This window comes from Mustela nigripes, chromosome 10 (genome assembly GCF_022355385.1).
Source record: "Mustela nigripes isolate SB6536 chromosome 10, MUSNIG.SB6536, whole genome shotgun sequence".
In the NCBI taxonomy this organism is placed as follows: domain Eukaryota; kingdom Metazoa; phylum Chordata; class Mammalia; order Carnivora; family Mustelidae; genus Mustela; species Mustela nigripes.
This window is the reverse complement of record NC_081566.1, coordinates 55,876,913-55,894,411: the sequence shown is the minus strand read 5'-3', so window position 1 is coordinate 55,894,411 and position 17,499 is coordinate 55,876,913. Positions and strand designations below refer to the sequence as shown.

At 41.2% G+C, this 17,499-nt stretch overlaps 1 protein-coding gene and 1 non-coding gene across 2 annotated transcripts in view; both read left to right on the top strand.

Moving 5' to 3' along the window:
• Window positions 1-17,499, top strand: part of RAB3GAP2 (RAB3 GTPase activating non-catalytic protein subunit 2) — a 98,291-nt gene that overhangs the window by 27,607 nt on the left and 53,185 nt on the right. The window contains exons 3-9 of the mRNA XM_059413366.1: window positions 8,228-8,351; window positions 9,218-9,299; window positions 11,021-11,068; window positions 11,145-11,220; window positions 11,550-11,651; window positions 12,567-12,666; window positions 15,420-15,518. Of these exons, the coding sequence (XP_059269349.1) occupies window positions 8,228-8,351; window positions 9,218-9,299; window positions 11,021-11,068; window positions 11,145-11,220; window positions 11,550-11,651; window positions 12,567-12,666; window positions 15,420-15,518 (631 nt within the window). The remainder of the gene's footprint in view (window positions 1-8,227; window positions 8,352-9,217; window positions 9,300-11,020; window positions 11,069-11,144; window positions 11,221-11,549; window positions 11,652-12,566; window positions 12,667-15,419; window positions 15,519-17,499) is intronic.
• On the top strand, window positions 17,356-17,487 carry LOC132026345 (small nucleolar RNA SNORA36 family). Its single transcript, XR_009406864.1, has one exon. It is a non-coding gene; the product is annotated as a small nucleolar RNA SNORA36 family (small nucleolar RNA).

Below are 17,499 nucleotides of genomic sequence, written 5' to 3'. Positions count from 1 at the left end.
TTCTCTCTCCCTCTTCCCCTGCCCCTCCTGCTCGAGCTCACTCTCCAAAATACATAAATCTTTTTAAAAAATTAAGAAATAAAATCCCTTGTTCTCTTTTGAGAGGCTTCAAAACTTTGGATGTATATGGCTATTAATTTGTTTTTAGTAGATTCTGGTTTGCTAGTACGAAAAGTGCAATTGACAGGCTGTTTGCCAACAAAGGTGAATGTAAGTAGCTCCTCAGTCTTTGGCCACAGATGAACAGTTAGTCCAGCCTCAGTCTTGGTGGCATTATTTATGCCTAAATGTTTGAGGGAGACCTATCTTTAGTCTTCCCATTATAGCCAGCCACCACTTTTCCTTGATCTTTGCTTAGAGTTGTTCATTTCTGCCCCTCAGGCACTCCTGCTGGGTAACTTGTTTGTTTTGGCTTAGTGACCCGCCCCTTGTCCTCTGCCAGGGAGAGAGGGACAGCGGCTGTGTGGTGGGGGAAGGGGCCTGGAAAAACAACAGGGGTTCTTTTATAGGTAATGAATAAATTTCATATTAACATCAGTGACCAGGTAGGTACTAGTTTTTTGCAGAAAGCCAAGGTAGTCCTTGATAGTGCTATTTTGGGAGGTTTGTTTGTTTAGTTCATTGTGTTGCTTGGGAAATTAACTACCTTGTCAAATGAGGGTGAATCAGTAGCTTCAAGAGAGTGGTATTAGTGACTATGTTCCCATTATTGTGGAAAGGTTCTCAGGACACCTAATTGGTAAGCAGGTACCCTTAGAGTAGAAAGCCAGATGAAGAGCTTGTGTCTTGTTAGCCACGGAGCGTATCCTGATGCTCCGTGTGACTTCATAGTGTTCTTATTAAACCCTCTTTCCTGCCTGAGCTGCCTTGATGAATTGGAAATTTTGCTTAAGCTTCGTGTAAAACCCAGTGCCAGTTCCTTAGGTTCAAGCCTGGAGAGGGGATCTTCTCATCTCTGCTCTCCCAATACTTTCATCCAGATACTTTTTCTTGGACTTGAGTTTCCCCTGAAAAATCTGACCCAGGAACTACTTCAGACAGACCCACACTCCTTATTCTTAATAAGTATTTCTGCTGTGAATATGTGTCTGCTTTCCGACCTTTGTCAACTCCGTCTAATTTAGGGCTCCCTGGCCCATCCCCTAGCCATGCTTCTACCCTCTATTGCCTCGAGCAGTGGTTCTCAGCCCAGAGGCAGTTTTGCCCCCCAAGGGACATTCGGCAATGTCTGGAGACAGTGTTGGTTGTCACGCTGAGGATGCTACCGTACCGTGAAGAATTAACCTGCACAATATGTCAAGAGTGCTGAGAAACCTTGGCTTAGAGCAGTGTATTTCAAACTCTTTATCTTGGCTTGTGATGAAATCACTTTACTGTGTCTTGACCAGTACTTTTAAAATAATGAATAAAATAGATTTTTAAAAATTTGGAGTACCTCCTAGGTTATAAGCATAGATACTGTTTTGGGCAGCTTTTGTCTGTTGTTTTGTTATGGGGCAGTGAGGAGGGAAAGGGAGGGGGAGTCCGGGAGGGGCGGGGGGAGATGTGACTGAAATGAAATGGGATGTAAAATCATTTTTACTGCTAGTTGTTGGGGTTTCTTTTTTTTTTTTTAAGAAGTTTAAAATGTACGTACAAGAAAGAGAGCACATCTGACCAAATAGCTTTACTGCTCAAAAAATGCTTCAGTCACTGCAGGAGTCCTCAAGGTCAAGCGTAAGCACCTCGACACAGTAGATGCAAGCTCTTGGTCGCCCACCCTTGCTGCAGTGTCCCCTTTTGCTTATACTGTCACACCTGCTTTGACAGTACCTCCTTGCTGGCTCGTTTGCCCCATAGGCCTTCAGATCTGTTGGGTTCATGGCTTTCTAGAGAAATAGGACATAGGGGACTAGGCTGGGAATGTCCACCTCCTCTCCCTCTCTCCTGCTGGCCCCAGCCTGGCTCCTTTTTACTCTCCCAGCAGGATTTAGCTTAGGAGTTACTTCCAGTAGGAAGACTTACTGTTGTTGTTGACACTCTACCCTCCCAACCCCATTCTGGTCTGCTGGCCCTCCTGTGTGTTCCCTTGACTGACTACCGTGTGTTTGTCCATCTGTCTTCCCCAGAGGAGGGGAGGTCCTTAAGGCAAGGATTCTCTTTTCTTGTCTCCCAGTCCTAACACAGAGACGGCACATAGAGATGTGCAGCCCTACTGGAGAGCGTTGTGTAGGAGAGATCAAAGCAGGGAGAAAGATGTGGGACTATTGAGGGTCTGGTCATCCTCAGGGATTTTTGACCCACAGACTGTGGCCTCATTCTTCCTCTTACTTCGATGATCTGTCCAGTCCCCTGATTTTGGAGGTAAGGAACCAGAGTTGCTAGGGAAGTTGCAAGGCCTGGATGAATGTGGATTAGTTTAAATTTATTGCCGGTGGCATTTGTGTGGTTAGCGACAAACCACTTGCTCTTTCCAAGCCTTGGTTTCCTTTTCTGGACAATGAGGATTTTGAATCACATTGTCTCTGTGGTTCCTTCTGTTTCTTCATACGTTTGTGTGGTCCTGTCAGCTGGCTGATAGAGATTATGACACATGTGTGAGAGGGGGATTGTTGACCCCGCACAGGCAGGCAGTTTTGGGGTCTTTGATCAAACTGTCTTGTACCTACTACTACAATTTCTTAGTTAATTTAGTGATTAAAAATTTTTTTACAGGGGAGCCTGGGCAGCTCAGTTGATCAAGCATCTGACTCTTGATTTCAGCTCAGGTCATGATCTCAGGGTCCTGAGGTCAAGCCCCTGCTTAAGAGTCTCTCTCTTCGGGACGCCTGGGTGGCTCAGTTGGTTGGGCAGCTGCCTTCGGCTCAGGTCATGATCCCAGCGTCCTGGGATTGAGTCCCGCATCGGGCTCCTAGCTCAGCGGGGAGCCTGCTTCTCCCTCTGCCTCTGCCTGCCATTCTGTCTTCCTGTGCTTGTTCTCTCCCCCTCTCTCTCTCTGATAAATTAAAAAAAAAAAAGAGTCTCTCTCTTCTTCTCTCCCTGCCCCCTCCTCCCTCTCTAAAAATAAATAAAAAAAAAATAAATAAAATGAATTTGTACAGTATGTTTCTTCTTCAGCTCAGTCAGTAGTTCTCAACTTGGGGGCATTTTGCTCTGCAGAGGGCATCTGGCAACATCTAGAGACATTGGTGATTGTCCCAGCTGGGAAAGTGCTATGGGTATTTGGGGGGCAGGGGCTAGCAATGAGGCTCCAGCCCCAAATGTCAGTAGTGCTGAGGCTAGGAGACCCTGAGCAACTAGTAACCGCCTGCAGAGTTTCAGTGCTTTCAGCCAGAGCTCGATACTGTGTTAGCGTTTATTGCAGCATGCATGCTTTTTTAAATGTGATAAATACTCCATGTGCGTCCACTTAATTCAGTGTTTCATTATGTTGGAAGGGAGAGGGCTATTTCATGGCTGTCTTTAAAAAGAGACTTGTCGAACAAAAATATTCAAGTCGTGATAAGCCTTCGCGAGATAGGTTCCCGCAGTCAGCTGTGTGGCTCCGTCTGATTAGGTCTGCCCTCCCTTGAGGCGCATGTCTTCTTCACGTCTTCAGTCACAGAGGGGCACTAGCCTTTTAGTCTACGAGGGGAGGGGAGCTTCTGGTCCTTCCTGTAGTTCCGGCCGCACAGCAGCAGGCGTTGTACGCGCTCACCCCCAGGGACAGTTGCGAAGACAGCAGAGCCGGGACGATCCCCCGGTGCGCTCCGAGGGACCGGCTGCCCGCGCCGTGGAGTGGGACGCTGCTCAGGGGCTGGCAGTCCCCGTGAGCTCCGAAGCTTGAGTTTGTGGCCCTGCCCCAGCTGTGTCACCCCGGGGGGAGGTCATCTTGATAAATATCTGTTTCTCCATCTCAACACTGGGGGACTAACGTAACCTTCCTAGAGCTCCCGTGAGAACTAAGATTTACGCGTCAAGCACTCAGCACAGAGTCTGGCAAGTAGTAAGTGTTCGGCAGGTGTTGTAGCGAACATCTTTCGAATCACTGGTACCCTGGCTGCTCATTCCCCTGGAGTTAGGTCACCAAGCCCAGAGGCACATCCGTGCCTAACGCGGTCCTCTACTCCAGAGGGTGTGGCAAGATGCCCTTCCCCTGAGAAGAGATGTCACGCTGCTGTGGCCTGATTTCTACACAGCACACTGCTTGGGCACAGAGCAGCAGACTCTGTAGAACAAGGCAGGACACGCCCTCTTCCATCCGTGTGTTCTTTACTCGCCTTCGTAGACAGTGCTCTCGTTGTTGGTGTACCAACCTGATGCACGCAGGGGTTTTCTTTTTGCTTTTTGAGGCTGAGGATTTGTTGACAGAAATTCCATCTATGTGTTTCTTCTCCCACCCTCCCAATGGATTTCAGTTTTCAGATTTACTTCCTAATATTCTGGCACAATTTACACTGTTTGGCAAAATAGCTAATAAAGCTTATGGGGAAACAGCTTGCTGTGGGGAAATAGCACATTTTTACCTCTGTTTATGATTTTAAGGATACTAGTTTTAGTTACCATCATTGGAGGGTTTTAATTTTACTCTGATACATCGAGTGCTGTGTCTTAGGCACAAAGAATAGTGTGTTCGGATTTGCACGTGACCAGGAGCTTGTGGCTAGGTAGGTGTGTTGCTGGCTGCTCCCTCTGGGTATGCCCCCTCTTCCTGGCCCCAGGTGAGCATCAAGGAGTGTTGGAGCTTGCGTTAAGAGTTCACCACCATTGCCTTTCATGGTAAGCTGGTATCATCCCCAGTGGCAAGACTTTAGATCTAGAATTGTACGACCCATCAAGCCCTAATGATGATCATGTAATATAATCATATGGTGGTATTTTTTAACCTCTTTTGAGAATGCAGACCTCCTGCTTGGCCATGCCCCATTTAACCGTGGCAAACAGGACAGATCTGTTTTTAGTCCCTCTGTCCCAAGGAAAGATGGAGAGGTAGAGAGGACATAGAAAAGAAAGTGCAGTGGGAGGTGACAGAGTTCGGTTTTCTCCCTCTTCCAGTAAACCTGAAAATGGTTGAAATGCCAGAAAGTAGACTGCTAATTCACATGAAGTTTCTCTTTCTGGCTTCATATTACTAGAAAGGTGCATTTATGTGGTGGCTAAGCAGGGTTAGGCATGTAAGTAGTGATTGTGGAGTAGTTTCTCTGAATTTGTGTCCAAGTAAGTGCTCTGTTTCCCATGCTTTCGTTTTGGTTAGTTCTTACAGGGCAAAATTCATGCTTGCTTCTGGGATCATGTGTAGTCCATTTGTTGGGATGGTGGCAGACAGAGCTGAGTTCTAAGCCCAATTAAGAGGGTAGTATTTTGTCCTTGTAACTTGTATTTCCCATGGTGTATCCGCCAGAATCTTGACCTGCTAAATCTTAGTATTAAGGGAAAACGCTCCAGAGGATACTATTACTGGATGTAATATTAAGGGATACTAGCTTTGAATCAGTGGCTCATTGGCATACAGGTTCATGTGCAAGAGTGATTATAGGTTACTCCAGTATCTTTGTGAACACAAGAAGGGAGATGTGGGAATGCTCTTTCCACTCACCTGTGTATCAGTGGGCTATGGGACTTGTGGAGTTGAGTAATATCAAGCATAGGCTCGGCCAATCAGAAGTGTGGGAGAAATTGCAATCACAATATAAATAGGTAGCAGAGAAGAGTGAAGACTTTTGATTGCGTAAGTTCAAAAGAAGGTAAGAGTCAGGCTAGGATGAAGGATAGGAACTGGAACTTAGGACAAAAAGACAGAAAAGAGAAGGAAAGTATTTTTGAAGCAGTGCCTGGACAGATGTCTTAAGGATGCACTGGCTCCCATGTTCAAGGAGGGTCCTGTGGGAAAATTAGTCTGGGATAAAGTGGTAAGTAACAGTAACCCTTTGAGAAAGGCTTTCACTGACTATGAGACGAGTCAAATCCCAGGCAAAGACAAGCTTCTCCAGAAGCTGTTACAGCTACCTGCCAAGACAAGCAGGGTAATAGGGCGGAAAGACTGCCTGAATTAAATGTCAGGAGGCTTGGGTGCTGGCTGGTTTCTGGCACTGATTCTGTGGCAGGAAGCACGTCTTTAACCTCCCCAAGACTCTGTTTTCTTTACTATAAGATGAGGTTTTGAACCAGTCCGTCTTTAAATGCCTTACATCTTTGTATTTCTTTTACTCTTTGTCTTTTCAGCAAACATAATCATGTAGATCTAGTCCTTGTTAGTGGCATTATTTTGAAAGCATATAGGACATAAACAAATAACGTGCTTTAATGGAAAGTAACTTTTAGATGATTTGGGGGATCTGTTGTTTGAATATCGTTTTGGAAGTGTGATAGAAGGAAAAAACCTAATTGTATAGAACTTGCTAAAATTTGAGCTGTACCCTTTTTCTGGGGCAGTGTGTTGGTTTTTATTTTTTTTTTTATTGCACTGAGATGGAAATTTTAAAGTCAGAGACTAATCAAAGAGTTGTAGGCATCCCTGATTCCTTCACACAGTACTTAACTATCTCTGTGTAACTTGCTGTGCTTCTCACTACCTACCAGAAGATGAGCTACTCTAATCACTTGGGAAGTCCTGAACCTCAAAGTTAGGATGACTGTGGTCTCCATTATTGGAGAGGGAACTCAGGGCGGTGTTGCCTTCAGCTCACAGCAGAGCCACTATGAGGAATGCTGGGTGTGTGCGGGCTGAACAGAGGCTATATTCTACAGAAATTATAGGCCCAGGGAGAAATGAACTATAATTAACCTTTACCTTATTAGTTTTATGTTTAGGGGATAAATTTTCTCCCTTATTTATATATAGAAGTGTACATATTAAGAACAGCAAGCTGGATAACTTAATTCTTTAGGAAAATAGAGTTTTAGTAAGACAAGGAATTTTTCCAGTATTCCTCTTCTTTCAGGAGAGGGTGTGTGCAGCCTCCTTAGCTTGCTCACCTTGCATAAGAAGGTTCCAGATCAATCTGATTCCTATTTGCTAAGTTTTAAGAAAGCTTAAATGTGTAAATGATAGAAAGAAGACAGCCTCCATCTCCTCCCCTCTCTCCTCATCTCCCCCTGTTTAATTCAGTCTAAGAGCCACTGGGGAGGGCTCAAGTAGGAGTCTGCGTGACCTAAAACTTAGGAGCATTAAGAGAATAGATCAATAATTTACCTGCATAACATTAAAAAATTTCTACATGGAGCATATTAAGCTATCACATGGAATGGGAAAATCTGTTATAACTCTTATGTTCAAAAGGCCAATTTTCTTTGTATGTAAAGAATACATACAAATAAATAGGAAAAAGAGTAGCAACTCAACAGGAAATCTGCAAAGAAAAGGAACAGGCTAGTCATCCTCTTCTCATTAACAAGAAGGCTGTGGTATACTGAGATACAGTTTCTCATCTGTTACATTGACAAAGGTCCAGAGTTAAAGCATCTTTTGAAAAGTCTGTGGGGAAGCAAACACTTTCAAAACTTGCTGATCAGATTATAAATGGAAACCACCTCTGTGGAGCACAATTTGGAAATATCTAGCAAATTTACTGAGACATGTTACCTTTGACCTGGCAATTTCACTTCTAGAAATTTATCCACTAATATATTCCCACACAAATTGACAAGAGTGTAAGGTTATTCACTGTATAGTATTTGTAGCAGCAGAAGAGTGTAGACATTTGTAGCTGCAGAAGAGTGTATATATCATAGCTGCCCATCAACAGGGGACTAGTTAAATAAATTGTGTGTCTGTACAGTGGAATACTGTGCAACCTTTAAAAAGGTTGTAAGTATCAGATAATTTTTTCTTTCTGTGTAGCTACAGATACCCTAGCGGTGTCTCTGGAATTTCCTAATTTTCTAATTTCCTAATTAGAAATTTTTAATTTTAATTTCTTTAAAAATTTTAATTCCTAATTTTAATTAGAAATTTAATTTCTAATTTCCTAATAGTGGTGAATGTTCCTGGAATGATCTCTGTGTGACAGTCTTTTAATGTCTTACTGGTTTATATGTGCTTATGTTAAAAACTTTTTGCACTGATATTCAAAACAGATTAATTTGTGGTGGCTGTTTTCTTTCCTGGTCATCTCTAATGTGTTGTGATAAGGAATATTATTGAGATTTTAAAAAGAAATGGGAATATTTCCTTTTCCTTTTTGCTCCCCCTCGTCCCTCAAGGCAGATGGGCTGCGATGCAATACCTTTGATACTTTTACATACACTGTAATTGAAGTTTTACCCACAGGAAGAAGAAGGAAATACTTGCAAAACACAAAAAACGTCCTGGCTGCAAGATTGTGTTTTATCCTTATCTCCAACCAATGATCTTATGGTTATAGCTCGAGGGCAAAAAGCTGTTTTTCTAGTGCGTAAGTACTCTTACTATTTTCAGTGTACCTTATTTTAATGCATAGAGTAGGAAAGAAATGGATTCGGTAGAAAGAAAAATGTTATTTATGTTGTATGCATTGTATGGTGGCGTTCTATAGTATATTTCATGTACTGTATAATGCTTTTTATTTCTGTGTGTTTCTTATTTCTTTCCTTCTTTCTGTTCTGTTTTCTATTTTTCTTTCGTGACTGCAGATACTTTAACTGGCTCTGTTGCATGTCAGAGACCAAACTGGACATTGTCCAATTTTTTCAAGGGGCAGTCAGAGCTAAAAAGGCTGCTGACCCCTTTTTAGTAATAATGTGAATGAGGTGATTTTTAACTATAATTTGAAAACTCATAGGACTCTAGTTTCTTATTTGGGGCATACATTTTCAATATATAATTTGCATTGAAGATTAAAATTAAGGTTTACCTAAGATATGAAAAACCTCACTGATCAAAATGAGATCATATATTAAATGCTGTGGAATGGTCCTAAAAGATTTATCCTCCTATAACATAAATCTAATAGAAAAGTGTTCTCTGTCATCTGAGGATGAAAGTCATTTTATAAATACAACATATGGGGAGATGGAGTGGTGTATAAGAATCAACTTTATTCTGCAAGAGCTAGGACATCTGATGAATTTAATTGGAGGAAGGAGAGACTAAAGGCAAGGAGCCTGGGTCGAGTTTAATTAAAATCTTATAGAATTTTTTTCAGTGTTTACCTATAAAAAGACCCAAACCCATTAAAATAGAATAGTTACATTCTGTACTTACTCTAAAAGGAAACCATGAAATTCATAAATCACTGTTTTAGTACACTATAAGGTGATTTTATATGATAACTTTTTTCAGCAAAATGGAAATACAGCGATAAAGGAAAGGAAGAAATGCAATTTGCTGTTGGCTGGAGTGGTTCCTTAAATGTCGAAGAAGGGTGGGTACGAGTTCAGTTTTTGTTTCTCTATGCGTTAAATGTGTATGTGAAATTGTTTGACTTACAAGTGAGAAGTTTTATCACTGGGATATTTAGTGAGTATCTATTCATCCCAACTTAGAGGTTGTAGAGCCTGATTAAGCCAGCAAATCTAAATTTTACTCATGTGATTCCTTTTTTTTTTTTAAACTCCTGTTTGCAGAGGAGATTTAAAGAAGAACTCAGACAGAATCCCATTCTTTCTGTAATTTGTCATTTCCTGTGTTCTCCATCACTAATTTTATTTAGCCAAAAAGTCAAAGGCAGCCATTGTCTTCTCTGCTTGGGTAGCACTGGCCTTGTACCTAAAAGGGACAGTGCTACATTAATTCTTAAACCTCATAAATACTTCAGAAAGGCAAGTTGGTAAATTCAGGTTTCTAAATGACCCAGAAAGGTGTTCTTCAGTGTGATTATGTGGTGTTGCTGCTAACCTGGTACCTGGAACCCAAAACTGTTTTCACTTAAATTTTTATGACTCAAAGCTATATGGTGAGAATGAATAAGATACTTCAGACTATGGGTTCAGATAAAAGACAACCAAATGGAAGCCCATAATAGTCCTTGCTTGGCACATTGTAGCCTCTCACTGAAAGGTTTTCTACTCTTAACAAAATAAATGATAACATTTCTTCTTAAGTCATTTGGTCTAACCATTTTAAAGACATTTAATTTCTGTCAGAAATGCAAAGCAGACATAATGGCTCAGTTACTTTAAAGACAAGAAACAAAAAGATGGATTTGTTTAGTGGTTGCCTAATAAGATGTATAGGGCAGGAGTGGTTATAGTTTCTTGAATAAGCTGGTGATGGGTCCTGCGGGTTGACAGGTTACATTAAAGTCAGTCAGTAGGAGTTATTTTAATTTTGAAGGTTAGTCTCTGAGATCCTGACAGATTTTTCAAGTCCACATGTCACAAAAAGAATCTTTTAGGGAACATCCGGCCGAGCATGTGCTTGGAAATGGGTTATCTGGGGCAAATTCTGCAAAGTATCTAGGAAGAAGCCAACTAGTCGAAATGGAGTTCGTCCCTAGAATAATGTGCTTGCAGGAATATGGTTTGCCTGTAATGTGACTGATATTCCTCCCACGCTCTGCCCAGTCGGTGCTTGCTGATGCAAAGAGGGAACTGCAGGAAATGACTGGTGATGACTCGCTAGTTCTCAGTTCTGAGTATGATTGGTTGTGTGTGTGGTAAAGTTTTTGCTTTCTCTTGTGCTTTTTATAACACAGAATGAAGAATCCTGTTTTTTAACCTCAAGTGAATGTGATGTTACCTTTTATGTGAATGATTTTTTTATTTTTAGTTTTAGGGGAGAGAGCAAGCATGAACATGTGCCAGGGAGGGCAGGGGCAGAGGGGAGAGAGAGAGAATCTTAAGCAGGCGCTATGCTCAACATGGAGCCTGTTGTGGGGCTCGATCTCATGATCCTGAGATCATGACCTGAGCCAAAAATCCAGTCAGATGGCTAACCAGCTGAGCCATCCAGGCACCTCTTATGTGAATGATATTTATAATTCTACTTATGGTGGAGTTTTACTGTATTTTTACTTACGCCTTGAATAAAACTGATCCACAGAGCTTATTCTTCCACGGGTTGCCCTTAATGTAAAAATTACAGGGAAATCAAAGTCATTGATAAACTCATTAGATAAGCCTATAATTTTGTTTTTGTTTTTAGAGAACATGTAACCAGTGCTCTATGTATCCCACTAGCAAGCCAAAAGAGGTAAGGATAAATAAGTTGTTTGATTTCTTTGCTTTGGTTTATGAGCTACTAAGAGCATAAATTTTGTCTGTAACAGGAGTTCCACAGGGCGTCCTGACTGGACCTGCATCGTGGTGGGCTTTACTTCAGGTTACGTGCGCTTCTACACTGAGGTGAGTGGGGTGTTGAGCAGTTAAAAAACACCACTCGACAGGAATATCTAGTCGTGCATCCTCATTATCCTTCTTGTGACTCATTACCGGCTGCTTGGGAATGTGGAGTACCTACTTCATGGGGGTAGAAGCAGGGACTTAGGGCGGAGGGGGGGGGGTGTGCTAGAAAGTTCTGGTAGAAGCTATAGAGAAAAGAAGCTGTATTCTTCTGAGAGAGTATCTGATCTCCATGGAAAATGGTTGGGGAGATGACACTCTTTGCCTCGCCATACTGGTTCAGGTCTATTGGTAAAAAAACAAGCAGGGCTCTTCTCTGTGCTTCCTCCTAGAGTGGTGTGCTCTTGCTTGCACAACTTTTGAATGAAGACCCAGTCCTACAGCTGAAGTGCAGGACCTATGAAATCCCACGACACCCTGGCGTGACCGAACAGGTAGTGTAGACGACTGTGTTCAGAGGAACCGTGCCTTTACTTTGAAGTCATATTTTCTCTCTTTTTGGGGAAACCTAAGATATCTTTGTCTTGCAGCATAGTTAGCTCTGCTATCATATTCTAGAAATATAACCTATCTATAACTGAGTCAAGAAACCTCAGTCTTGCTTTTACTTATTTAATGAAATACCCTGCGTTTGTTCTACAAAATAATAAAACACTTTAGTCAGAAGCCCGAAAGAGTTCCTTACTTTTGGAATTTGAGAGGGACTTAAGGCACAGATGTGGTATATATGTTTTTGATTTGGATTTAGGTGTAAAAAAAATTTTTATAGTAAAAGAAAAAAGTTCTGGCTTTATTTTTAATACTATTACTATACCTATTTCTTAGAAAGGGGGCAAAGTTTTTGTTTATAGGGGAAAGTAGAAACACTGAACTGAAGATGTAGACAGAAAAGAATGCTGTTTCATATGTAAGGCTCTCTGAGTATAGTTTTCACTTTTACGTGCTGTGTGAGAATTTGATAGTCTCACAGTAAAAAAAAAAAAAAAAGATTGTAGAGCCACGAAAACTACTGTGCTCTTCTTTGGCTCACAGTAAACATCATCAAATCAGTGTAAATAGGCCTTCCTTCTTTTTACTCTCCTGCTTCCAAAAGGTTTCAAGTAAACAGATGTATGTATTGTGTACCTTTGTGGACTTAAATTGTATGAGAGATGGCCTGGAGTTATGGGGACTGGAGCTGTAGAAGAAACTTAATCTCAGAAAAGAGACTAGACTAATTCCTATTAATACCTTTCAGTGAGTTAATCAGTAATGCAAAGTAATACCTAGTCAATTGCTTTTTTACAGAAGTAAATCTGCTTAGCAATGATGAAAATGTATTATTTTCTTCTTTCTTATTTCTTCAATAGAATGAAGAGTTGAGTATATTATATCCGGTTGCCATTGTGACTATTGATGGATTTAGCCTTTTTCAGTCTCTTCGTGCTTGTCGAAATCAGGTAGCAAAAGGTAATTTTTTGGCAAGATGTATCGAACCTCTAATGTCTTACTTAATCTAACCTACTTAGAGAATGAAACATGTGCTCTGCATTAAAAAGGCCTGTGTACTAGATTTACAGAAAAAAACCACAAAAAACAAAAAACAAACCCTGCTACATAGAGATGGGAGTGCATTTTTAGGTAGATTGCTTAGTAAGATAAAGGCAAGGACTGAAAATCTGCACTCTACCAAATTTCTCAACAGACCAGCAGCTCTCAGGCTGGTATACTAGAATGCCGAGATTCTGCAGTGCAGCTGTCCTCACTGAGGGTAAAGATACCTCTATGTGATGAAGTTCTAGAACCTAGGTGAGGTTCGGTGGGCTGAGGTCCGGAGCCGATGACAAAGAATTCTTGAGACATCTTTGGTGCAAAATGGTGGTTTATTAAAGCACGGGGACAGGACCCTTGGGCAGGAAGAGCTGCTGCCCTGGGTTGTGAGGGATGCCAGGTTATGTACCCTGCGGTTGGGGGAAGGTTTCAATGGAGTTTTCATATGCTAAAGAGGGCCTACAAGGTGCCAGGATGTCCGAGGCCTACCGGAGGAGGCCTTGCCCTTGCGGCTGGATCAACGTTGTCTTTAGACCAGCCATTAACATTAAGATAGTTGGGAGACTTTTTGGTGGGATGTCATAATCCTGCTGTCAATCGTCTTTGTTAGTGAGATTTAGGACATTTGTAAGCCAAGGGAGACTCCTGTCTTGCAGGATTGTGATCCCTGCAAGTTAACTATTTGCTTATTGTTCATGGCAGTCAGGGCTGCCTGAGGGATGCTACACTTATGACTGAAGGGGAGCGGATGGAGAGGGGGTGCAAGGCACCAGCTTTTGCTTTGTCTTCAGCCAGCCTCGTGCTCCCTCATCATATGTGCGGGGGCTGGGGGGGGGGGTTCCCGCCAGTAGGCAATACGCAACCAGGAGTCAACATTAGCTTTTTGCTACTGTGGAACACTCCTGAATGGACTAGTTGGAGGCCTGAACAGTGTGTATATGGACAACTACATTATTTCCAAACTTGGTGAAAAGTGCACAAATAATCGAGAGTTCTTAGTCCTACTACTCAGAGTTGACCTTCTTACGAGGATACAGAACAGAGTTGTATTTCATCGAATTCAAGATGCTATTGTTTGTAGCTGTACTCATATTTTATGTACCACAAAGCAGCAAAAATGCTGCCAGAGAAAAACACGTCATCGATTTTAAGATCCCAATTTTAGAAAAGCCTTAATTAAACCCAGGGTAAATACCAGGATTAGTGGAGACTTTTCTTCTTCAAGGTTTGGGTAGGGGAGCCTTAATGGCCCTAAAACAAAGTTTGTTTTGTTTGCAGATTGATGTGATTGGTAAAATCCTGAAGTTTTGGTTATGTGGGCCTTTAATAGTACATACTTTTCTTTTAGGCCAGAACTTGTTTGAATGTTTACACCTATTTTCATAATCTTAAATTACTTAAATTTAGGCACAATAAGCATTATCCTGAGGTCATTTAAAATAGTCACCATTAATATATATGCCTACAGAGACTGGCAGTTTTCTGCAGGTAAGAATTCAGTCAGTGAAATAAACTAGAAACTAGTTTTGTGAGATATTTAATTTTTGTTATTTTTGAATCCCTCTTTATTTTTCTGTCTAAGACCATAAGGCCATTTTGTCTCTAGGAAGGAAGTAAGACATTTAGTGCCCTCTTATAAGTTGCTCTAAAAAGAATTCTGATGGCGTAGCCAAGAAATTGTTGTGCTTTTTATTTCTGCATGTAGGAAAATTCTCTTTTCTTGGCCTTACTATCAAATCTGAAGTGCTTAGAGGAATATATATTTCACTTATTACAGTACTTTCTGGAATAAGCAACCAGAATCCAACTGTATTTTTTTTTTTTTTTTTTTTTTTTTTTTGGTATGCTACCTGTTTCTTTGTTGTTGTTGTTTAAGGTTTTATTTGTCAGAGACAGAGAATTTGAGCACAAGCAGGGGGAGTGGCAGGCAGAGGGAGACTCCCTCCCCTAACAGGGAGTCTGATGAGGGGCTGGATCCCAGGACCCTGGAGTCATGACCTGAGCCAAACAAAGGCAGACTCTTCACTGACAGCCGCCCAGGTGCCCCCAGCTGTATTCTAAAATGTAGCTTGAGAATTTACTGATAAATAGGACCTTGTGCCTGAACCTGTGGCAAGAGGTATAATACTGCTTTTTCTTTTTATTACTCACTAGGGAGAAATACTGAGCAGTGACGGGCGTTTTATTCATTCTTTCTGGTAATGCTGTTACTGCTAACGTATCTATCAAGGCTGACCTTGGTTACTTGCCTTAGAGACCTTGCTGGATGTGTGCTCCTGCCAGGCAAATCATCAGAGCTTTAGTTTTTCACCAAGTTAAGACACTAGTAGCTGTTCCCAGGATTTTATCCAGGGGAAGAAATTGCTTATTTTGTCATTAATTTGCAGTTTGAATTCACCTTAAATTTTAGTAATAGTCTAGGATTTTTAATAAGCCTCCTCCATTACGTGAATGTTCTGAAAAACCTTTTGTGACAGTCAACTTACCCGTAATGTTTGCATTTTACACATATTGTCTTGGCATCAATAAACTTCACTTTAACCTTGTTTGCATTGCCTTCCTCATTATCATTTAAATTTTAGAGTAAACAAGTTATCACATTTTTAATGGCTTTTTGTAAAACTTCATCCACTACAGTTAAGTTTGGGTTGTTTGGTTTTTGTCTTTAACAGCTGCAGCATCTGGCAATGAGAACATACAGCCCCCACCGTTAGCTTATAAGAAATGGGGTCTCCAAGATATTGACACTATTATTGATCATGCTAGTATTGGTAAGCATTACCAGTTCAAATTTTTATGCAGTTTATTTCTTTCACTTTTAAATTGAAATTTAATTTAATTGTGTCTCATTTATGAGAAATGTACATTTATTCTTATGTGAAAAGAAAATGCATCGACTTTAGTGAGACATTTGGAAGTTACTACAGACTTTCAGATTAGCATAGGTGTATGTGTTTAAGAAGTGGTGGGAGTTTTAACAATTATGTCTTCAGCAGCAGTATCGAACAGTTTTAGGTCTTTCACTATTTGTCTAAAATTGTTTTGCAGATAAGTTCAATCCATGAAATTACCATATAGATCAGTCTTCTAAAATACAATCTTTGGACCAGCAGAATATAGATAAAAACGGATTTCTTCTTGCAAGCGTATTTGAAAACTCACTCTGTTGGGCATTGGGAACACAGAAACGAAAAGATCTGGTCTCATCCAGGAAGCATGAGTTTAGTTGGAAGACACGTGTGAAAACAATTGCAGGACTACAACAGTAGTAGATGAGGGGACCAGCAGGAGTGGGAGCAGAGAAGCCCCTGACCCTGAGGGAAGCAGGGAGCAGGAAGCTGACTTCGGTCTGACATTGGAAGAATGAGTAGGACTTGACCAGGAAAACAAGCACAGAGAAGGCATCTGGTCAGGGAGTGGAAATGCGCTGTCTGCTGGAAAACTAATGGGCACTAAGGCCAGCTGGCCAGCAAGCTTGTAAATAGGAATTAGATTTTGAAGGGGCTCGTGTACTGTGCAGAGGAGTTTTAGATCTTTCGCCTAGCAGCACTGAAAGCATTGGAGCATTCTAAGCAAGAGAATGGTAGTATCACTTAGCCTGTTTGAGAAATAACTTTCGTGGAAGTTTTTGCAGGCTATAATATAGAGGTCAATATTAGAAACTAGGCACAGTAAGGAAGCTGTAATTATCTTGGTAAGAAGTGATGAGTTTCTGAATGAAGGTAGTAGAAATGGGAGTGGAGAAGAAAATACTACTTAAAAATTGTTTTTTCTGTTTATCAATATATGCTTATTAAAAAATTCAAATAGTACATAAATATACAAAGAAAAAAAGAAAAAACACCCACTTCATCCTACCATCCAGAGATACTCACCATTGGCATTTTGGTAAACCTCCTTACAGACTTGTATGTGAAATGCATGTGTGTGTGTGTGTGTGTATATATATATATATGGTTATATACAGAAATAGTTTTTTATAAATAGGATTATATCATACCAACTAGACTGTAGCTGTTTCTAATCAACGTATTTAAAGAGCCTTCCAATCAGTTTTGCTAAATACACATTTTTATCAGGGTTCTAATAGAAGACAGATGGCACCCTTGAAATAGGACAGTTGAAACTCGTTTTATTTATAGAGAAACTACTTAGGAAGTTGTGGTGTAGGAGAACCGTAAGGGATGGTACAGCATCTCGGGGGTTCTTAGCAGCCCAGCTGTTAATCACTTCCAGGCCAAATGGGGTGACGGCCTGGAGTATTCCAGAACTTGGAGATGATGAGGAGAATCAGCATCTTAAGAGCAGGTTGACTTTTGCACAAATGTCACAGGGAAATAGGTGTCCTGGCTTCAGTTTCCTTTCTGTCCTTGATCTGCTGATGAGGCTTCCCATTGTCTGAACCCAAGTGGAGGTGAACATAATGGACACACACTGGCCCCTGGGCGTGGGTGAGGAGAAAAGGAAGGAGTGTGAACCTGCAGGGTTAGACAGAAGATACCTGACACAGAGATCTCTTTGTTTATTGTTGCACAGTTCTGTGGAACACTCTGCAGTCAGCACTTTACTGGCAGCCAGTTAGTCTGCCTTCACTTTTTGGCTGCAAAATTCCAAAGTGTTGAGTGCAGTTCAGGGTAGCTTCCCTGTTCTGTTAACTGAACTGCGGGACATTGCAACAGGCTAAGAACTATGATTGGATAGAAATTATCAGTCTATTCATGTATCTCCCAGCCTACAAAATGATTTTTTTTA